The following is a 23,069-nucleotide window of genomic DNA, read 5'->3' on the forward strand; positions in this document are numbered from 1 at the left end:
TGTCTCTCTTTTTGGAGGGCTGAGAGCTCAGAATTCATTGATCAGAACAGACTGTCTCTCTGCACTAGGTCTTCATGAAAATTAAAGGAAAATTCCAAAGATAGGGTTTGGATATTGGAAAAAACCTGAAGATAAAATTACCTTTGGCTGAAAACACTATGAAAACATAGTGAAAACATTTCCAAGTATTTAATAGCTTTTTCCTTAAAGGACATGAACAGATTTCACTGAACCAGTGATGGTCTTGGGACTTGAGTATTTCCTAGAATTATAAGGATCTCCCAGAAAGCCTAGAGCGATGTGTCATAGTGAAGCATGCATTAATACATTTAGCATCCATGTTTAACCATCTTTATAAAAACATTAACACTACTGGTTGCAATTAATTTTCTTAGTTAAGAAAGAAGCCATTCTTTGTAAAACACTGATAAGCATTGTATTTGATCTACGTAAACATATAAAAACATATATAAGATACTAAAATTGCATTTTATTCCTAAAGCATCACATTCTCTCATAAAATTATGTCCATTGTTGTGTTAAAAGGCCACCTGTCATCTCCCACACAACTGATCACACAATACTATTTGGGGGGAGCAGGTAGGAATGGGAGTTCAATCAATTCAAACACAAACTACATCTCTACTGATGTCATGCCAAGAAACCACGAAGACCATGATTCAAATCCCCTAGTATCAAGAAGGATTTCTTCAGAAAGTGCTTTTGCTGCCACTCCGTTTCAGTAGCTGGCTTGGGCAGTGGCAGCTCAGAAAAGGACAAGCAGTAGAAAATCCTCACACACTGACCTTGCAGTAGGGAAGTCCTGGGCTCATTTTCCCAGAACCTGAAGGAAAAAAGAAAGTACTGGAATTAAAGCACATGCATAATACCATTTACTTCATCTTTTCTTCCTCCCCCACAACTGACTCTGTGAAGGGAGCCTATATGAACCTGGACTTGACTCTGGGCAGTGTTGTCCCCTGCCCTATCCTTGCTGTGAAAGAGATGGCATCAGTTCAATGTAGTCATTTAAAGCCCTGTTGGGTAGGAAAGCTTCAGGATGTTCAGACATCAGAACAAGCTAAATCTGGTGGGAAGAGTCTTGTGGCTGGTGTGCTGTGACGGACAGTTACAGGCTCTTCAGATAAGACAGGCAGGGCACTAAGAGGGTGATGGGCATGGGGCAGGCTTCCCAGGGCAGTAGTCATGGCCGGGAGCTGCTGGAGTTCAAGAAATGTCCAGGCAGTGCTCTCAGATTTTTGGGTGGTCCTGTGTGGAACTGGAGTTGGACTCCATGATCTTCTTTATGGGTCCCTTCCAACTTGGGATATTCTATGACATGGAGGATGAGGGGATAATTTTCATCAGCACCACAACAGCACTCCAGCTGATCTAAGAATGGACAGGGATGGGAAAATAGGAAAATCACACTCAGTAGCGTGCTGGATACATTTCAAAATGTGAACACGCTTTACAAAATAGCATTCTTGCAGACCTATAACAGCAATACAAATGTTGACAAAAATTTCAAATGGAAAGGGAATAGATCATACCATGAAAAAAATCTGACTGTCAGGTTACCTTGAGAAAAGAAAGATAGGGCTAAAGTAATAGTTTTTACTTTTCCGAGGTCTGACCGACATGTTACAACACATCTTACAAAAATTTGAAGGTTTACTTAAAACTACCTCTACCTTTAAAATTTTAATTATTGATATTTTAGTTAGTTATTGATATTTTACTAAGTAAACTTTGTTAGAAATTTTTGTCTTTCATGCATACATCTTCTTTGTTAGAGAGAGATGATCAAACGTCATAAAACAACAACATGTTGGAGAAGGCTAAAAAAAACACTCTATTGACATACTGATTATATGAAAAAAATTCACATATTCATTACATAGATGTCCCACTAACTTCAGAGTATTCTATTCCTTTGGTTAATCAATTATTTATTCCCATCACACCAATGTATACATGATGACTGTGTAAGGTTCTTACTAAAATCCTACAAAACATACTATCTATATCTGAGGTAATTTCCAGTCTAGAGTGGTACTCTCTTTTATAGCTGTGTAATTTAATTGGATGTTTTATCTTAGAAACACTACTACGAATTTTGAGAGCTCAAAAATCACTCCTCCCTCCCCCTGAGCCAATCCCTCCCACACGTAAAGAAACTGACTTTAGATTACAGCAAATAAGTATCCTTCAGTGTAAAAAAAAAAAAAAAAAAATAAGAGGGGAGGGGATGAAAACAAGCCCCATGGTTCATTAGAAAACTGAGCTCCAATTCAACCCTGTGCAAATACACTAAGTGGCAGGATGTGACCTATGGTGTCAGGGCTACCTTATCTTGTAAAAATTGTGACCAATGCCTCCTTTACAAACTATTTTTAATTTTGAAGCCAGACTCAAGGAAGATTAATTACGATATTGCTCTGTTCTTTTCCAGGAGACCAGGTAAAAAAAAACACCAGTGCCCTGATGCCACAAAGCCCTACCACTGCTGTATGTGCAAAGTAAGCTTAAGGTTAATCATACACTTCACATTTATTTGCAGCTTTTCTTTAGAAGAGCAGTAAGTGGAAGAGGGAGAAGAAATATTTGCCACCGGGCATATTTGTTTGCTGGTTTTGAAACCGCACTGAAATGAGGTGGAAAGATTGATATTCCTTCTAGAACTCTCATGAACTAGAGGAAAACAATGTTCTTGAGAGTATTGTGTAATGGTAAAACAGACGTGTTTATCTGGATCTTGACGACAGTCAGATTGCAAGTAAATATCATGTTGAAGTCTGCTGTTTAAAATTGTATTAGCCTGCGACTACACAAACAGACCTAGATTTAAAGAGTGATTAATACAAGATGTCTGGAAATTAGAGTAGCACCTTTAAAAACGTTAAGGGGATTGGACTTGAGTTGAAGTGCCTGTTAGGAAACCAGAGTTTCGTGGAGCTTGGCTCAAGGGTGATAGGCCAGGTATGGGGCCAGGTGAAACCTGAATGTAACTTTCACTCACCTCTGCCCCTGTGGCTCAGGAGATAGGAGGCTGTGCTGCAAGAGCACCTAAGCACCTGAGGAAGTTTCAATGATTGTAATTATAGTCATAAGGACTGCAATGAACAACTGAGCATTCATTTGCAGATAGTGGAGGACAAATGCAGAATATACAGAAAAACAGTTTCGTCTAATTCATAAACATGAGGGTTTTTTTTATTTTTGGGTTTTTTTTTCAGATCACAGTGTGTAAAGATGAAATATGATTAAGTCTTAATGCTGCTGATAAAATCAACAAAATGCTCAGTTGAAGGCTGCCCTCCCAGGCGTCTTTATCTTGCTGAATTCTTTGCTTCCTGGTTTTAAAGCTCAGCAGGGACAGCCTCCATTCTCTGAGAAGTGCTGCTGGACACCAGAATTGAGAGGAGAGACACAAGGTCCCACATGCTCTCTGCTCTTCCTTATATTCCCAGGTATAAGGGAGCAGCTGGAGACAGTCTGACAAGGATTTTGAAGACTACACAGAGAAAAGGAAATAAAGAAATCAAGGGGCAGGGTGGTAGCGAGGTAGGATGGAAGCAGCAGCAGAACAGCACAAAAGCTTTGTAAACAGAAAATGTAAATGGGGCTGGGGTCATTTAAATACAAGCCGACACAATAAGGAGGGAGAATTTTTAAGGTTATCTGTGGTATGAAATTCACCATGAAGGAAAAATATATATAGCTTTCAGGAGGTTAAGTGTATAGAGGAAAGGCTAACAAAACAGGCTAGTGGAAGGAACACACACCCACCTTCATAAACTGAAATTCAACTCTAACATCTATTCAAAGCAGCTAAGAAAGCTGTGTTGACAGACTTCTGCCCTCAACATGTTTGATATTTACCTACCTACATCGTACTAAGTACACTGAACCAACTCTTCATCATCCTGATTTACTTCACTAGCACTGTAGTTATAATGATAAATGCAGAAACACCAAAGCAAATTTTCCACAACGTTCTAAAACTGTTTGTCCTCTGTTAGGTCCATATCCCTGAATCTCAATGAACTTCTGTGACATGCTGCTCAAAGCAAGATCAGAAAATAGTTTATAAGTTATTGTGGTTATATAGAATATTTTATTAGTCTAATCGAGCATAAGCAGTGCAGTAAAAATGTAAGTATTTTGAAAATATTTTAGCTTGCTCCTCCTTACCAATATGCTAATGAAAAGCAAGAGAAGAAAGGTTTCCCATTTATCAGATACACACCAGTTCTTGGAAGGAAGTGTACCAGAAAACTTCTGTCTCCCTCCACATTTCCCAGGCCATCAGTCAGTACATGAGACTCACCAGTGGGGGCCAAGTCTCATCTCCTTTTCACACCTGACTAACCTCTGGTTTCTCTCACATGTGGTTGAAGTTCTCAAGCTGTTCTCACCATGGATACAAATGCCCAGGATCTGCTAGTGACCTTTGCTTAAGCTCATCTGGACCCCAGGTAATTGCTTCAGTTTCTGTTTGTTCCAGTAATTGCTTCAGTTTCTGTTTGTTCCATGAAACAACTAGAAAACCTCAGCCAAAAGAATGCTAAGAGGACCAAGTCAAACACTCAAAATATACGAACTGCAAAATTTGACAAGAAACTTTAAGCAAAGATTACTCATGCAAATTTAAACTGGCTCCCTTCTACTGGGGTATGCACAACTGGTACAGCTTATTTATTTTTCACAGGGCTAGTGCCTTTTATCAGAACACTCGATAAACAATGCTGTGGGGGAATTACTCTGTTTTCTGTGAGCTTGACACCACTGACAGAGGACTCTACCTCAGCTGAGGTAAGTGTGAAGGTGCACAGTACAGGGGACCTGTGAAAGGGATGTAGACTTGCTTCAACACAGCAGCATCTTAAACCAGTATGGACATTGCTTTCCGTCTCTCAACTGCCTTAGGTGCTAGCCTTCCTGTGACATCAGGGTGCTGCCCTATCACACAAAGATATACTTTTTTGAACTTGAATACATCCTGAAACCCCTTTCCCAAAAGTACCCACTAGATACAAAACCTCAACTGAGAGTAACTTAGAAATGCATGGCAACATTTTCCATTTCAGTGATGCTCCGCTCTGAGGCCTCTGTAATTATGGGACTGATACACAGCTGCTTTTTCCTTCACTAAAAGGCCACTATACTGTTGAATAAGACTGTCCTACTTACATCAAACAGTAGAATTGTTATTTACGATACACAAGCTTCCCCTGGAATATCTTGTGTTGTTGCCTCTACATAAGCTGCAGATGTTCTCTCACTTTGAGGCTATGCTACTATCTATTTAGATTCTGTTAAGTTACAAGACTTCAGCTATTACAGACTGAGTTCTTATCAGTGATAATGAAAGTGATAGCACTGTAGGGATGTTCCTGGTGCACATTATACTTCAGGTTAACTCCTGATTTTAGCATATCTTCACAGATATTTACCATTTGACATTTACACAGCAGTTCTCTGGAAGCATCAGGTATTTCAAATAAGTATTGAGAAATTGCTTTGTTCTGTTCCAAGTTTTTTTTCCATTTTGTTTGTTTTTTAAATACGTGAAAATGTTTCTACAAGTCAGGAAAGTACCCTCAAATATTTTCCTCACACTTCAAGTGCATTCAGCTCTTGAAGAAAACAAAGCCCTGTCATTCAAGTTAATGACATTTCTATTCATATGCAAATTCATATCACATTACATGTTCTTGTATTTCCCATAGATAAGAGGATGAATCTCAAATTACTTGCCCTATAAATTAGACCATTTTAATGAGCCTTCCATATTTTCATATTGGAGCTACCAGGTAAGCTGAACATCTTTAAAGAGGTTTCCATTTAAATTATCTTAAATTGCTCACAAACTTTTCCATTTTAGAGTTTTTCTGTGTCAGTGTTTTTATTAAAATTTTAGGATACTGTGACAGAAGATGTAAACCGAGGTGAAGATATTTTAACAGATGGATGTTAACAATTGTTTCCCTCTTAAGTAAATTGACAAAGACCATGTGTCCTAGTTCACCTTAACCTGGATTTCTCGTATTGAAGCAGGTGAACCTGTTGCTCCTCTGTAAAATTAACACTAGAACTATAGCTTTTCCCATGAGAAAAATTGCATACAGTGGTATCTGCTTTATAAAAATGGGATAGGAATGGGGAAGTTTGGGTTTTTTCTTTTGCTCCATAAGCTCATAAGTAACATAACTTTGCAACTATCAGTGACATTCATATCACTATATGATAGAAGATACTTCAAACCCAGATAGCAAAATACAGAATTTCTTTTTTTTTTTTTTAAACAGGGCTCTACACTGGAGAATAGAACAGTTTGTTTTATATTTGGCTTTAAATAATGCCATCACCACAGCTGTTCCACAAAATCTTGGGAGTGACACTTCTTCTGCTCCCCTGCTACACTCAAGGAAAACCAGCACAAATTTTTCCGATGCCCGGTTTCAGAGCTGAAAAAAGGATATCTCAAGCCTATTTACCAGGTGCCTGCAGTTACCAGTGCCATTTTTATCTACATGTACTGTTGCACTCCATCTTTATGCTTCATAAACCCAGCGCTATGCTGTATGATCAGATGTAGGTTCTGCTCAGTAGAAAATAATGAGATCTTCATAATTTTCCTGTATGAAATAAAATGTTTAAATCTCTCCTACTTAGTGGCTCAGCTCATGTAAAGAAAAGGGTATCATTTCCCATAACACAAGGCACAAGAAACTTGTTGCTGGGTGTTAGGTTGGAGCTGTGGGGAAATGCTCTAAGAAGATTCTGTCAGCAGTCCCAAAATACAATTAAAAATAAATAAACTTACTGCGCAGTCTTTTGTCTGGGCTGCCTCAGAACTTGTAGATTAAAGACTAACCCAGTCCATTCATTTAAGTCTTCCAGAACCATCACTGCTCTGGCAAGTAGTTACCACAAATGTATTCCTTATCCTTACAAATCTCAATGTGTGAAAAGATCTTTAGTTTACAGCAGTAATCTAACATGGGTAAAACAAGCTTTAAAAGTTCACATTAATTTCACGCAATTACCTCTGCTTTACTTTGAAAGCCAAGGTTTAAAATGCAACCCAAAGTGCATAACAGCTGGTTTTGCTTATAGGTTTCCCATCAGTTGCTGGTAATGAAATGGAAGATATCATCCTTCAATTAGAAAATCGGATTTCAAAACTCGAAGGAGGTAATTATCTAAACATACTTTTTACTGTAGCTGGATTAGGGAACATAAAGAAGATTAATGACAAAACGTCTTGTAAGAAAAAGGCAGATTTTCTGGTTTTCATTGCATTCCCTTTCTGTTGCTTGCTGATACATAGAAGAGTTATAACTTACAGACTGGGGGAAGAAGAGCACGTTGGTTTCCATAACAAGTGGGAGGTGCCCAGGGAACAATTCTGAAGTAAAACTGCAAACAAGTCAAGCTTATCAGATCCCTGCCTATGCAAAAGTGCTCCCTGAGCATTTCTTATGCTCCTAGCAAACTAAGAACATGCCAAAGTATTCACAATCAGGTTGTATCTAAGTTTCTACTCACTCAAGGACTGACAAATATCCATATATTCTGCAGGCCATCTCAGAGGGCTTATACAGTACAGAGCTAGAATCAAAGGGATTAATAGAGTACTTTATCTTAATGCAAAACTCCTCATTTCATTCCCTCCTTCTCCAATCTCTTGTGCTTCTCCCATTTCATTGTATAATTATGCTTCTTCCTTTTTTTCCCCTCCTCTCATCTTTCAGATTTATTCCAGCTTTTGAGGGTTGTTTCTTTTCTCTATTTTTAATCTTAAATTTTATGTTTTCATCTCCTTTAATTATTTCTGGATTTAACCTGAAGTTATGAATGAAAAGAATGGGAATTACAATTGGTAGCAAGTTGACTACAAAATAACACATAAAAATTAACTTCCACCTGATCTTGCAGTCCTTCGCTTACAAGGGAAGATAACAACATCTGGAGGAAAAATATTTGCTACCAATGGGAAAACAGCTGATTTCCATGCTACAGTGAAAACATGCCAGGAGGCAGGAGGGTGTATTGCATCTCCAAGGAATGCAGATGAGAACGCTGCCATCCTGTATTTTGTGAAGCAGTTCAATAGGTATGCCTACCTAGGGATAAAGGAATCTCTAATCCCAGGCAAATTCCAGTTCCTGAACGGTGCTGATCTGAGCTATACCAACTGGTATTCACATGAGCCTTCTGGCAAAGGGGAAGAGGAGTGCGTGGAGATGTACACTGATGGCACCTGGAATGACAAAAAGTGCAATCAGAACCGCCTTGTGGTCTGCCAGTTTTAGTGCTTCCTCCTGTCTGGCAGGGTACGTGTAATAATAGTCTTTTGAATCCCTTGTTTCTTCATTCGTAGCTAGTGAACTCTACATAGCATGTAAGAATAAGTGTCACTCATTTCAGCCTGATTTGACTTTTGAATAAATATCAGCCATAAAGAGATTAGTTATAATCAGAGCGGTGATCATTTTGTCTGGTCTGTTATTGATTGTCCCGACTCTCTTGATTGGGTTCCTATATTCTCTTAATCTGCTGACTTCTTACAAGAGAAAAGAGTAGATTTCCTGAAGTGATTTGCAGCCAGAAAAGCTTCCTATAGCCCCGTATAGCCATGAGCCTTAAAGTTGTATGTTGGTCTCCTCAGTTCCCAGATTTCCCTCACCAAACCTACTCATACAGACACTGCTGCTACCACAGCTGTTGCTCAGCCTACGTTTCTTTGCTCTTCCTCATCTGTAACACATTCCCTGAAAGAACAAATAAGCGGTGCTGCTAGGGTGGCACAGAGCTGTGAGCACAAGGAGGTCTCTCTCCCCTTACACTTCCCATGGGAAAGTTTTATAGACATTAGGTCTTTAACCCTCATATATCTGAAGTGGTGGCCAGAAGCCACCTGACCTGAGCACCTTTGGCAACTCCTAATCTCTTTCCTGAGTCAAAGCATTAGTAGGACAAGAAGACCAAGGTACCACGCACAGGAACTGAACCTGGTGAGATCAGCAGAGCCATGGCAAGATCAATTTATTTCAGCTAAAAGGTAGAGGGATTCAGATACCTTCAGATGGTTTCTAGGCATCACTGCCAATTTTAGATCTGCACAAAACTTGAGTAGGTTTCCCAAGGGCTAAGCTTGGTAGACACCTACATCTTGGAAACAGCCAGTATTCTGTGCTTGTTGCAGAAGCCACTAGGAGCTTGCCGCCCCCTCTCATTAAAGCTAAAGAATTTTTTAAGACAAAGCCATCTAAACAGCTAAACCACAATGGGGTTCAATCATCTACCAAAGCTGGCCATTCCCACCTGTGGAGCTGCACAGGGCAACAGTCAGACTCAGATACATTTATCAGTTCTTCTCCTTCCTTTTTGGTGGTTGACTCCAGCACAGCTTAGTTAACGTAGGCTCTGCACAAGCTCCACAAACCATGGGACAAAGGCTGGCTAACCATCTAGACATGCTTCCACACACACTGCACCTAATGCCTTGGTATCAACTGCACCCACTCATATGAGCTCTGTTAGTCCCAGCTTGGTTACAGGGAGCTGAGCAAGGAAACATCCAGCCCTACAGCCAGACCAGCTCCTCCTACCCTCTGGTTGATGTGAGACCAAACAAACAACATACAAAGGTAAGCAGGGAGGGAAGTCAAGACCATGGCTGGTCACAGCCACAGGGGCCAGAGAGGGGGCTGCTTGCAGCCTCTTGGCTATGCACATCTCTGTAATTCCAGAACAGCAACTGGCTGTGCATGACATTCCTGAGCTGGCTTAAATTCAATTACTCAAATGTTTTGAGTACACAATCTCACCACCTGCTCTATGGAAAGGCATAGATGCCCCCGGCCTCCATGCAGCTCCTTGCTTGGTGTCATGGCCTGTGAACCACTCTCACTGCTATTCTCTGCAAACTAAGTAATTTATTTTTAATCATTCTAAGTAAATACCTTTATGCTTCAGCATTAATGTTAGACCAACGCACCTTTCTGCTTGAACAATTTGGTACCTCCACAAAGTACCTAATTATTCACTCTGGTAATATTCAGATTCTTCATCACAAAAATGCATATGACCATTTTACTGTTCCTGGTATGGTAAAGTTATCCAAACATATAAAAAGAAATGTTTTGTAAACAAAATCCTCAGTTTGTAAAATGCATCTGTTCAGCATGCAATAAGATCCACAAGCTGCTGACCAGCGCCTTGTTTCTGGACATCACAGCCAAAACATAAAGTGCTGAATGCTATAATGCAAAGTCTAAATAGACTGCTGTGTTGAACCCACTTTGAAACAGGCGTGCAGAGGACAAATGGGGAATCAAGAATCCATGGGCACTCTTTCATTTTTAAACTGTATTCTTATTCTTTCTTACTCACAAACGTTTTACAGCTTTTCAGTATGTCTTCACTCATCAGCTCACCCGCCCACAGTCTTCAGCCTTGCATGACTGCTGTTGTGAAACTACCTCTGCCACCAGCACAAGGAAATGGGAACACAGACATCACCTCATGCAGTAGTTTTCCACTCATCATATTCCAACACACTTCAGAAGCTCATAATGATTAACAACAGCCTGAGAATAAAGTTGGACCCTCCAAACACTTAAAACCACAGTAAGTTTTTATTTATTCTATCTATGCTGGAAACTTAAGCTTTGGTATCAGAACATCTTCTGCTTATCTCCAGGGCTTACAAAACCATCTCAAAATCAGGATAAATTGCAATAATATAAAAAAATTAGAGCGTCTTCAGCATAAGTCTATATACACATGCTATATCAGAAATGTTTGCTAGCCACCCACTGTTTAGGCATATTTCCCCTGTGGACTCCCAGGGAGGCGGGCAAAGGACTTTGTATGTTACTCCACAGCTGTGAATACTAACCCTGTCTGGTCACTAAATCCCTGTGTTACTAGATGAGGACCTAAAACTTCAAGAGAAACAAAAATTTCTCACACTGCCTGACTTTACTCCCTGTGGCAACCCTGTCAAAAGCAGGTAAGCCTGGAAGCAGTAAACTTGGCCTGAGAAGTAGATCAGTTAGGCACTTGGACACCTATTTTATTTTCAAAATCTGAATGAGAGGGCAGCACAGCATCATCTGAATTGTGAGAAGATGGGACTACCCAAGGCTGGAAACAGTATCATTAATAGTTACTTCAATGTTAATTTTCTGAAACCTTTATGAACTTATTTAAAAAGCCTAATCCACTTGGATTCTAACCCCGAACACTAGCTGCGCCTTATGTGACCATAACAGTGTTGTGGGTGTACATCAACACCACCCAGCTTGCTGACAAGCCAAACTCTCTGACGCTGCTCATATTTTTCAGCCAATGGAGAGCACCACTTCCAAAGGTGATAGTAATGGCACCACTCCTAGGCTGATTCCTATTAAAATCTTTTTAAACTTGAGAAATAGAGAACTGTGTAAGATTTCATGAGAAGAAACAAAAGAAGAGACTTCATTTTTACAAGGTCAGGGAAATAGCATCAAATATTGAGGGAGAGACACTGTCAGTTTTGGGGAAGAAAATCTTACTGATTTATTTGCCCTTTGTACAGTGAACAAGTACTCCTCCATCTTCCATCCCCCCAAAAACTAGTCAAAATTGTTTCTATTTCTATAAAAATATGCATGACATGAAAAATTATTCATAACAGTGACTTTTTCCTGTAAGATTAGCCTAGTTCATGTTGTGTATTTGGTAAGATTTAGAAAAAAAGCTATTGTCAGGTGACTTTTAGGTCTGAAAGGACATACTTGGAAGTCTGAAACACGTACCTCTCTGGACAGGCTGACTTGAGTGTCCTCACCAGAGGGTTCCAAACTCATGTAGTCTGGCCATCATCGCATCCCTTATCATGAGACAAATGCCAGATGGAGCACTGTGTCTAGGACCAGTTCTTAGGGACTGTGCAACACCACCTCCACCACATTATGTAACAGAGCCAGAACTGCTTAGTAAAACCTCTGAAAGGGTTTGCACACGTGCAGTGTAAATGCTAAGTCAGGGCTTCAACCAGTGATGGAGCACCTGGTGGGAAGGCAGGGCCAACCCAGGGAGCTGAGGTGCAGGCTATGCACCTCAGTGACTGGAAGGGGTGGAGCCAGGATCCACCCCTTGCCAGGCTTCATTTAAGGGTTGGCAGTGGAGGCAAGGGTATCTTGCTGGAGATCCCTGCATACCTGAGACCTTTCAAAGGTAAGCAGCTGCTTTCCTTTGTTTCTGTGCCTGTTGCATTTGAGCAACTCCTCACCTGCTGCAGCCTAGGACCTTGGTACTCCGCTGTCACTGCTGCATTTTTCCATCATGTTACAGCGTTACACATGTTCTTTTCTACTTCCTGTAGTAGATTCTGCAGTCACAATCTTTCAAATATTAAAATAACAATAAGCTTGTAAATAGTAAGTGTTGAACCAAACTACATTGTTAGGGGTCAGGTGTGTGAAGTACCTTCTGAGTCTAGATAACCTTAGGGAAGACAGCCTTTGTATTCTGAAGGCTGTATGTGCTCCTCAGTTTATAACCCAGCTTTTGACTGGTTATTATGACAATATATTGATTTCTGAGTAAGTAAAGATGATTTTCAAAGAGAAAGCCCAAGTGGTTTCCTGGCACAACAGAGCTACCAGTTATCACCTCCTAGCGAGTGCCTCCCAGAGTACTGTGAGCACATGTGAAAAGCAGACTGTAGCTTTATTGGTCCTGGGCAAACAAGTCAAACAGCACTGCTTCATCCTTGTTTTGAAAAGGATTGTGCCACTTTAAGCAGCAGCAAGTGGGAGGTGTACAGGCACCGCTGTACAAACAAATACCTGGGCACACCACTGCGCTCACCTCTGAGCCTCACACAGCTGAAGGGACGACGGTCTCACACTCCCTGTTCTGCCTTGCAGGCTCAGCACTACCTTCTCCAGCACACACTGTGGCAGCTGGACAGAGAATGGACTCTCAGACAGAGCTACTCAAGATCATCTGTGAGACTTGCAACATACCTTGAACTAAGGTAAGGTGTATGGAAAATATAAATTCCTACGGTACCACAAAAATTGGTCACTTCACTTGCATCACGCTCTGAAGAAAGCAAGAACTTACTTCTCATAGTCAAGACATAAAGTTGTAATTCATGTAGTTTGTGTTAAGTTCACTAATACTAAGAGTCAGCGTACTAAGTAGAGTTATGTCTACAAGTGCACTGCATAAGGCAATCCTTTATATTTGTTTTTGAGTCAGAAGACCCTCAGGTTGTACAAATCCCTTCAGAAGTGTTTAAATGTGTCAGAACAGGAAATGTTTAACTTACAGCTGTATGTAGCCCCTCTGCAATATATTCAAAGGTCAGAAAACTAACAGGTACATTGCAGAGAAATCTAAGGTAACAAAGACAGTTTGTTAGATGAAATGACAAAATTCACATGTCCAAAGTGATTTCTGCATATTTTTAAAGAGTCTTGCTGCATTGTAACTTGCATCTTAGTTACCTGCTTACTTGGACAAGTGAGGCGAGACATACTGTAACTAAAAGCACCATCAGCCAAATCCTAGCAGTGTTCTGTGCCACTTCTGCATTGTTAAATATGCTCTCGTCATCCTGCATGTCTTCTCAAGATCTTCTCCCAGATTTTATACATTAGATTACATTTCGGCAGCTAAACTTCATATTGTTTAAAAAAATGTAAATAATTTGCTTTCAGTGACTTTACTCACAGCACTAAGTAGACTGGTCTGATTACTTTTCAGTAAAGCCTGATTACAGCATGCTTTAGAAAGGTTGAAATATTCTAAAAATGAAATACTTAAGTATTAATCATAATCAGCATTTTATTCAATTGTTCTTTGTAGAGCAAAGTCTAATCTAGAACAAGAGCAAATTCACTGAGATCTTAATGTTATGGTTCAGAGTATTTCCAGAACATTCTTGAAAATTCTGGTCCTTTAGGGATCAGTGTGGGGTGACCTTTCAGGATTCACTTAGTTGAAAATATGGCTTTTTTTTTTAAGGTACTAAACCAATGAATTTTATTTCTGGACGTACATGACCTTTAAGTAAGTGACATGTGCCTTACAGTAATAGTTCTCTTGACTGTCACCCTCATTTCTCCATGCAAGAACTTTTCCCCACCGGCCAGCAAAGTCAGAAGCAGCACAGGAATTCACCTGTCTGCAGATGTACACTGTTACAAGGGACAACAGGAGCAGTGCAGTAGTGATGACCTCTCCAGACAACCAGCTTAGACAGATCTAATTATCACAGTGTTAATAGTAAGTTGGCATTTTGAATCAGGAACCAGCACACAGTAACCCTTGTCTGCCCCACTCCAAGGCTGAAGATTTCAGTCTCCAAGTTAAGGGAGCAGAGACTGGAACAAGTTCGTTGTTGCTGGTTTAGCCCTTTTGACTTGTTCTCCCATTAAAAGTACATGTCTAGGAGAAGAGACGTTCAATCTGCAAAACAGGAAGCATTATGCAGCATTTAGCTGTGCTAAAACAGAGTCAGTGCGTGCAAGCAGCTCTCGTGTGTAGGCTGTAAAACCTCTACCCACAGAGAGCCACAAACCCCGTTCATATGAAACCAGAAATGCAATGCCACATCTGGTTTTATCTGATATTCTGAATTGGCACATTTTAGCACGACTATCTACCTACTAAAATGGCAAAAATGTTTCAGAAAGGAGACGACTAGTAGTCTGTAACACATCAATTTTTAGTATTGTTGATCAGGGTTTTTTCATCCCATCTGCAACCAGGAAGTTTGCACTGCAGAAGTAGGGTTTGCCCCACTTGTTTATGCACAGTGTGACTAAAGTATTCCCAAAAGTTACTGTACAACTACATTATGTAGAAGTTTTTGAACTGTCTGTTCATTAACAGTGAAAATCCTAGTTTATATTTGGTAGGACTATGCTTGTGGTGATGGGAAGCAAAGCCAGATGATTGATTCTCAGATATTAAGTAGTACAATGAGCGGCCTTTATAGCAAACTGTCTCCTGACAGACATTCTTTGAGGCAGGAATAGTTTCTCTTCCCCTCCATTTCCTACCAGTACAAAAGAGGTGAAACAAAAGGGGATTAAGCTGACAAGATCCATGCTAAACATCAGCAGGCTGCTACTTGCTCCAGGGAATCCAGCTTCCCCATAAGAGTTTCCAGCCAGGTCTTTGCACACGACACCTATGCTTATGATCCATACATCTGCATTTGTCAGTGTTTTCTTGCCTAGTAGAATGTATGGAGCAAAACCCCAATGCTGCTGATGCCGAGAGTTTTCAGTAACATTAGAAACAATCTCAGAGCAGGCCATCCAGCACAAATTAAGCATTGAATTCACCTGTTTGGACATTAGTCAAGGGTCTAGTTCCCTCAGTGTGCTTCCATAAATACTCAGTCACACAAGCCTATACCCAAGTGTCAGCTTGAGGCATGTTTATCCTTGCTTTACAAATATTTAGCAACTGGATTTTTATTCAGTAAAAAGAGCACTGAGCAGCTCACCAGCTCGGAATTTGTTCTGTTGTTGTGAGCACCAAGGTTCCCCCTGCCTGAGGTTATTTATCTCCAGAAATCATTTAAGAGTAACAGGATTCAGAGAGAATTCTTTCCTTCCAAAACTGTGTGTTTCAACCTGAAATACTGTGTTAGGGGAGATGAAAGAACTGCAGCTTTCTGTTGGAACTGAAGATGAGGAAAGGCCAACAGCCTTTCCCACTGCCCATGTTCCTGTTTGTCTCCCAGTCTTTTTCTCTCAGGTGTTTTTTGGTTGACATTAAAAGCTTGTTTCCTAAGAAACAAGAGAAAATAACACACTTTGCTGGTATGAAACTGGTACTGCAGACTGATAAATTTCACCCTACAAGGAGCTCTTACAAGACCCAAGAATTCCTAAAAACCTCTTCTCTGTTCCCAGAGGTTGGTCAGTACCACTAGAGTTTTGATATTTCCAAGTAGAAAGAAAAATTACTACAAGATAGTTGAGTATTCTGAAGTTTGGAGCAGAACAGGTTATATAAATAGATATTTCTGATGTTAATTCAGATGCCAGATCATCTTTCTGCAAGGCAGAAGACCCACATCTGAGAGCAAGTAACAGACTGGGAGGCCACCACCTCCCTCAAGCATCTCACTCAGGGACCTTCTCACATTACAGTGACCCCATGAGCTTAGGAAGGTTATGTTCAAGCATTACACTACTTCTGTAGATAGCATTGGTTGGTCCTTTTTGTTTGTTTTTTTTTTTTCCCCCATTAAGTGTTGCAATTCTCAGCATTTGGCCTCATCACACTGCCAAAAAATAACCTCCCACTGTGCCCCGTTGTTTTAGCCAGATAAGTACACCTAGGTTTTCATAATACCTTTCCTACTATTCATTTTCAAAAAAAAAATTCATCAGTGACTTGTGGAAAAATGCTAGATTAGCAAATATAGCTGTGTAATACAGCTTCATTGCAGCTGAAATCAAAGGTAACACTGGACACAGCAGCACCTGCAGCAGGCAGGACAAACACTCCTAAGTTGTTCCAGCTGGTAGGGCAGGGCTGCAGATTCCTTGAAGGGCAGAAGCCACCAGACAGCTCTGTCAGCTGCACCCTGCTCATCCACCCCACTGGGAGAGAGCAGCCTGACAGATTCAGTCACCCCTTCTGCTTGCATGGATTTATTTTTTCCTAATAATCAGAAGTAAAAGCTTTAAATTATACGGCCAAACAATATTATTTGATTTTTCTAAATTGTAGCAGGCTGTAGAGTGGCAGCTAAATATATGTACTGTTATGCAAGTCTTTGTTTCCTGCTTACATAGTCCTCTGCAAGAGTTGCGTGTTGTGATCTCAAAGACATTATCGGTCATGAATGGATCTGTGTTAAGATAAGGGTAGCAGCAAAGCAATCCACAATCTAATGCATATTTTACAAGGCCTACTTCAGATTGCATTAAACAGGCACTTAATGAAGCATACCAGCTTCATTTCAAGTCTCATGTCACAAAGTTATAATTGTTTTCTGTGGAGAGTATAAGAATAGAATTGTGGTTTTCTTTTTTCTCAGAAGCAAGTCTGTCAATTGTGCTAAGAAAACTCCTTTAATATCCAGAGGGGTTTCCCATAAACTGTGATTGAAAAAAGCCTTTAGTGTATGTAGCTTCAGACAAATCTGAAAATGAACACAGGAAATTGAAGGCACAACCAAAAAAATACACTTTCAATAGGCCTTTTTTCCTTCTCAAATGCACTCCATTGTATACCTCTCTAGAGAAGTCATGCATTGTATTCCATTTATTCCATTACTCTCCAACCCTTGCAGAGGACTTTCTTCTTACAGAGAAGTTAAATATATCTATAGCATCCTTCATTGCAAAATATTTTGTGGTTTAGAGACCAGATTTGATATGCTAACATACTGATGAGGATTTTTAGTTGGGAAAAGAACTTGCAAAGCTTCAACAGCTGTGTATTTATTATGAAAGAAACACAGCACTATTTTTGGTTGACAGCTATTTTGATTTTTTTATTCATGCTCTCCCATAATCAAACCCAAGAAGTTGTTTGGAATGTTTTAACCACACAGCCTGTGTGCATCAAGCACTGCCAATGTGAGAACCATCTCATTATCTGAGTAACAGCTCCAGATCTCATACAGCTATGCTGAATGAACCAGGCTACCTGACAAAGGAGGCAAAATTCAGGAGGATCATCACCTCCAGCCTCAGTACCTGCTAATTGCTCAGTACAGCAGTTTAGCAGACTCACTTCTCAGTGCACCTATTTATATTTGAGATGCATTCCAGTCATGATTTTCTTGTTTATAAGGCAACTTAGAACATGATACTAATGTATCGCATGGAGTGGGTCAGGAACAGTTCCTAACAGACCAAAGGAAGCTCTGTATGCACCCCTGGGCTGTGAAGCCCTCACCCACAAACTAAGAGCCCAAAGCTTTAAAATACAGGAAAATGAGAAACATGAGGGCAGAGAAGCACTGAATAGGCTGGTGAAGGACAAGTTTATAATTCAGGGACATCCTATAAGACTAACCAGAGTTATCAGCATCAGCTTATATAGCTAAGCCTATGAAGCTGTCAACTCCCAATGGGCAAAACAAGACCCTCAGCAAATGAACTGCTGCTTTTTTTTTTTTTACAGCTTTTACTTCAGTCTCGACTCCCTGAAGCTGCTTCACACCACAGCAGATCTTCCCATCACTTCTCAATTTCCCCTGCGATACCACCCTTGGCAGTTTTCTGACTGCAGAGCGTTTCAGTCCTTCAGAAGTGCCACAGCTCACCAAAACCCAGCTAGTGCCTCCCAGTGAGTGCTTTCTCCCAGTCTCATGCAGGGTTTTGTCTAAACTTTGTTTTACTGCCACAAGTACTAGTGCCCCACAGCAATCCCTTACCAGGCATAAGGGCACACCTTCACCAGGAACCAAGCAGAGGGGTGCCTTCTCCTGGTATCCAGGTGCCCAAGCACAACTCACCTTCATCAAACCATAGGGATTACTATCTCAGCAGGGCCTGCCTTCATTCTCACCATCCAAGATGCTCTCTATTTCTGACACAACGCAGTATAGTCCAACTAACAACCACTGAAAGTTTGTTTTAAGACAATTTTCAGATATGTGCTTCCCTCACAGACATCATGTAGTAGAGAGAACATTCTCTGCTCTGTCACCACAAGCCTGCTGTGTGAGGTCCAGTGGGTGCTCTGATTTGATCTTCTTCCTTAACCACCTGCTGATGAGGGATCAGCATTACAGGAAATGGGGCCAAGGGATTTCCCCTAAAAAAACAGCTGAGTAACAGCCCATCCAAACAGGAGAACTGAAAGAGGGGAATGAGGAACAGAGTAAAATAACATATAACAAGGTTCAAAATGAAAGTGGGAGAAACATCAGCAAGGCACTGATAAACACCTGAGGGAGAAACAGACACAAGCAGATCACAAAGTCAACTGAAGCAGAACACTTGGGCAGAGAGGAGGAGAGGCCCACCTCTAGTACTCCCCTGCAGCTGTGTGACTGCAACAAAGCAGCAGGAGGCAGCTCCCCAGGCTCCTTCTACAGCTGCCTCTTCTGGAGTTAATGGCCTCACGCTTACACACAGCCAAAGAAAGAGACCAAGAAGAAAAAATACTAGTGCAGTACACGAGGCCAGACTGTCACAGAGGAACAAGCCTGGCAGGTGACATTCCAGAGCTGTCCTGCCACAGGTACATGCTCAGCTGGCAGGGAGACAGTCAAGACATGCATGCTTCAGGCTCTGAGCTAGAAACTACACCCATACTCTCTGCAGCATTCCATAGCTCACAGGAGTTGACATTAATCTGAACTGTAAATCCTGGCACAAGTTTGCAAGGGCTGAGGTTTCTGGAAAGGTCTCTGCACTGCTGCAAGGCAGGCACAGAGCCTGCACAGGTGCAACTGAGCCTAAAGGGAAAAGTGGTTTTCCCTTTTTCTCAAAATAGGCTGAGCTGATACCTTGAGAGATAAGGACATAGGTACCAAAAACAACAACAACAACAACAACAACAACAACAAAAAACCCATACCATAGAGCTAAGGCTTGCCTTCAAGTAGCAGAACCCTGCTCATTTAACAGCCCACCAAAGCTCCAGCTAAAGCCTGTCTAACAGGCTGCCAGCTTTCCTTCAGGATATCATCACCCAACCTCTCCAGGATTTGGTATTAGATAGCTGCTGCTCTTCCTCACAGGCCATAGCAAGAAGTTTTTAGCTGAGAGCAATTCTAACACTCCTAAACCAGATTTGCTGGTAGTTAACTAATTTTTCAAGTACACTCACTTTCCCACACCTTCCAAATACACATATCTCATCGGCCCTGTTTTAGCCTTTTTTTTTTTTTTTTTTTTTTTTTTTTTTTTAAATAATGTTCAGGGTTTAATGACAGAAGCCCATTACACCTCACCCCAAGTAGCCCCAGACAAACCTTAGATGTCCTCTGGAAAAGCCTCAGCAAGGATCCTGGACTGAGGGCAGTACTGCTTGGGAAACTTCTTTCCAGACAACAGCAAAAGCAAAGAACTGTAGAAAAGCCCAGGCACCACCTATATACGTAGCCCATTATGGCACTCAGCTGTGTGGGGCTGTGCTGAACAGCAGCACCTGACCTCTGCTGAGCTAGGGCGCACCTGTGAGGCGGCCTTGTGCCTTGCCTCAGAAACATGACTGAACTCATTCTTAACTGTTCAATTAAAGCATTTCAAGTAGAGGTAATTCTATACACGTTCAACGATTTCATTAATATATATTTGTAGTCATTCTCAAAACACATAATTGTTTATGGAATGTCTGTTGCAGCTCTCTGGTGATCACAGTGTCTAAAGCCTACTTTACAGGAAAATAAAATAAAAATACAACTAAAAATGCAGTACCTCTTCTGGTGGCCAATGATTCACAGACCACCCTTCCTTCTATCATACCCTATTGTTCTCAGCTTTAGTGCTGGCAGATATCCATGTAACTTAGTTTGGTGCGCCATGAGGGAGGGGAGGCCTTACCCATCCCCATCTGCGCAGTGCATCAGTGAAGGACTGCCCCAGGGTCAGGTCTGGCATCGCAGGATGTAATTAGTGTCTTTCTAGCACCAAAATTAGCCACCGCCACCCAGACAGAAGGGAAAGGCAGGCTGATGTTCTGCAGGGGCTCTGAGGGGATAGAGGCTGATGAGAAAGAGAGGGAGCACTCTTCCGGCCCACAGCTGGGGAAAGTGTGCCTTTCCCTCAGGCGCCAGGGGCTGTGTGTCTCCGGGAGGTGAAACTCCCAGCAATCCCATACAGAGAGCAGCCATTTTGCTCAGGAGATCAGATGTGCTGAGCTGTACATGACCCTGCCTGACATAAGAAAAAACATGGTCCAGCCAGCCCGTTGGAGACTGTCTAAAGCTGTACTAGACTAAAGCAGGAAACAAAAACTTTTAAATGCTGGAAGGCTGTTTGAAATTGCCTTCCTAGAAAACACTTTGCTGGACAGCTAGCTGGCCAAATCCTGATGTGATCCTGTCTTCAGTGACAGAACAACAGTTTCCCTCCAGTCTCCTCTCCTTCTTCTTGTTCCCAGACACTTTATCTGTTCTACTCATCATAATTGTATTTATTTTCCTACTTGGTGGGTACATTTTTGTCTGTACTTGTTGCATAAATGTTTAAAAAATCATTGGTAATATTCATTTTTAAATCATTTTCTTTACTCTGATAACTGTGGACCCTACGTGGAAGTTAACCCCTAGTGACACATTTTGGCTTACCCCATCATATGCTGATGTGAAAACTCACAAGAGCAAAGCCAGTGCTCCACTCTGAGAAATGAAATTGAAAACTAGATTGAAAAGTGCAAGATTTGACATTTCATAATGCTAGATAACACTGACCCGGCACATCACTGTTTGACAGCTCAATGTCACTCCTCTGTTACACAGCCCTTGGCTAAATAAAACAAGCACATCTATACAGTTGAAACATCTGTTTACAAAAAAATAAAAAAGTAATGCGGTGTATTTTCTGCCCTACAGCTTCAAATTCTTGGCATGGAGGAAATGGTGGTGGAAACAATCCTGGCACCATGGGAAATACTGCTGGTCATTTGTGCTGCAGTGCTGATCATGAGCTTCCTTATGGTCCTACCCCCTGCAGTCGTGGTGATCTGGAGAATGAAGCATGTGCCTCAGATCTCACTGCATGGCTCGGTGTGAGCCAGCCACGCATTCTTTGAAAAGCTGCTTCAGAACTATGAAATCTCTCAGGATCACTGTTACTGCTCATGGTCCATCCCAAACTTGCTGTTTTCCTGTTCCACTGCTGTTAAGTCCCAGTAAAAAGAGAATGTGTTGAATTTTGTCTTCATTTGCTGCAGCACTTTGCCTTTGATTTTTTGGCTACACTGTATGACTATTGGTAAAATAGATAGTTCCTACATTGTCTTTCATTATAATGAACTGAAAACAATACTGAAAAGTAAGCACTGTACAGTATTGTATTCCCTTAACTAGTACCAGTAAAGTCTGCCTCTCTATAATTACACTGCAAATATTACCAAAGCCTTTGAGATGATTGACAAGTTGTGGATGTATCAAAGTAAGCAGTATAGTCTGAGGAGCTGCTGGTTTGGTCTGGTTGTACTATGAATCTTTCTGATTTGAAACTGTTGGCATATTCCTTGTTGCTTTACTGCTATATGAATTTTCTTCTCTTTGCTAAATCCTGAGTGTCAGAATGCAAAGCCCTTCCCACTCCAGGGCTGGAACAAGAGGCTTAGCCCAATGCTCAGACATGCCCAGCCAGACGCCAGCCTGTAGTTAATACAAACATACGGCAACTATTTCCCTGAATTACATTATGCAAATTCAGTGTGGGAAATAATGTCATTAAATTTTCTTTAGTTTTTAACTGTGTAGTACAGGCTTATTGGTTCAACTGCTCCTTCACACATATAAATAATAACTTGGACGGTGGGAATAGAACAAAGCAACTTCTCTGTAATTTTATAACAATAATAATTTTCAGCTTAATATCAAATTCATACAGTATCATATTAAAGCTTTCCAGCCTATTTCTTCCACATTAAGTGAAGCTTCTTAGTAAGATTCTTTATGCAAAGATTTAGCAGTTTCTATTAGTTTACAAGAACAATGGGCTTGAGTCCCTTACGAGGTCCAATACTGTGTTTCTTTTCCTTTGTTAGTTGGTTTTGAAAGTTGCTAGATTAGCTCAATAAAACTCAGAGAAAATTATTTTTAGTACCAGTAGAAAAATGGTAACGGAAAGTGCTCAGTGCTTCAGATAGATATTGCCTTTGAGCATCAGCTGATAATGAATTGGCTGGAAATGAAAGACTCAAGGACATTATAACTTCTTTTGATACAGACAATTTGTTTGTCAAAAATAAACACCAATCTCTGAAAAACATTTGCATTTCTTTAAGACTACAGCATTTTTCTCACAAACACCGTGACTTAAACTACTGCCTTACAGTTCCTATGCAACCAAAGCAGCCAACCCATCCCTTGCTTGGTATAATTGCTACACTAA

General features: G+C 40.9%; 1 protein-coding gene and 3 long non-coding RNA genes across 4 annotated transcripts; 3 read left to right on the plus strand and 1 right to left on the minus strand.

Annotated features, from left to right (window-relative positions):
- Positions 87-21,029, minus strand: LOC110399385. Its single transcript, XR_002439154.1, has 3 exons — positions 19,973-21,029; positions 8,136-8,272; positions 87-844 (listed from the first exon to the last, which is right to left on the minus strand). It is a non-coding gene; the product is annotated as an uncharacterized LOC110399385 (long non-coding RNA).
- LOC110399386 lies at positions 4,147-5,820 on the plus strand. Its single transcript, XR_002439155.1, has 3 exons — positions 4,147-4,481; positions 4,715-4,818; positions 5,736-5,820. It is a non-coding gene; the product is annotated as an uncharacterized LOC110399386 (long non-coding RNA).
- On the plus strand, positions 6,318-8,478 carry LOC110399383 (pulmonary surfactant-associated protein A-like). Its single transcript, XM_021397996.1, has 3 exons — positions 6,318-6,506; positions 7,126-7,203; positions 7,948-8,478. Exons 1-3 carry the CDS (start codon positions 6,365-6,367, stop codon positions 8,322-8,324), a joined length of 597 nt encoding a protein of 198 aa, XP_021253671.1. The 5' UTR covers positions 6,318-6,364; the 3' UTR covers positions 8,325-8,478.
- Positions 12,829-22,946, plus strand: LOC110399384. The gene is made up of 2 exons (XR_002439153.1): positions 12,829-13,042; positions 21,554-22,946. It is a non-coding gene; the product is annotated as an uncharacterized LOC110399384 (long non-coding RNA).

The sequence above is a fragment of the Numida meleagris genome, chromosome 5 (assembly GCF_002078875.1).
Source record: "Numida meleagris isolate 19003 breed g44 Domestic line chromosome 5, NumMel1.0, whole genome shotgun sequence".
NCBI classification, from domain to species: Eukaryota; Metazoa; Chordata; class Aves; order Galliformes; family Numididae; genus Numida; species Numida meleagris.

Excerpts from the sequence above, each read along its gene's own strand:
- LOC110399383 (XM_021397996.1), top strand. The coding sequence starts at position 6,365 with ATGCCATCACCACAGCTGTTCCACAAAATCTTGGGAGTGACACTTCTT. Across the intron at positions 6,507-7,125 it reads ATCTCAAGCCTATTTACCAG|GTTTCCCATCAGTTGCTGGT; the intron begins GTGCCTGCAGTT and ends TTTTGCTTATAG. Across the intron at positions 7,204-7,947 it reads GATTTCAAAACTCGAAGGAG|TCCTTCGCTTACAAGGGAAG; the intron begins GTAATTATCTAA and ends CTGATCTTGCAG.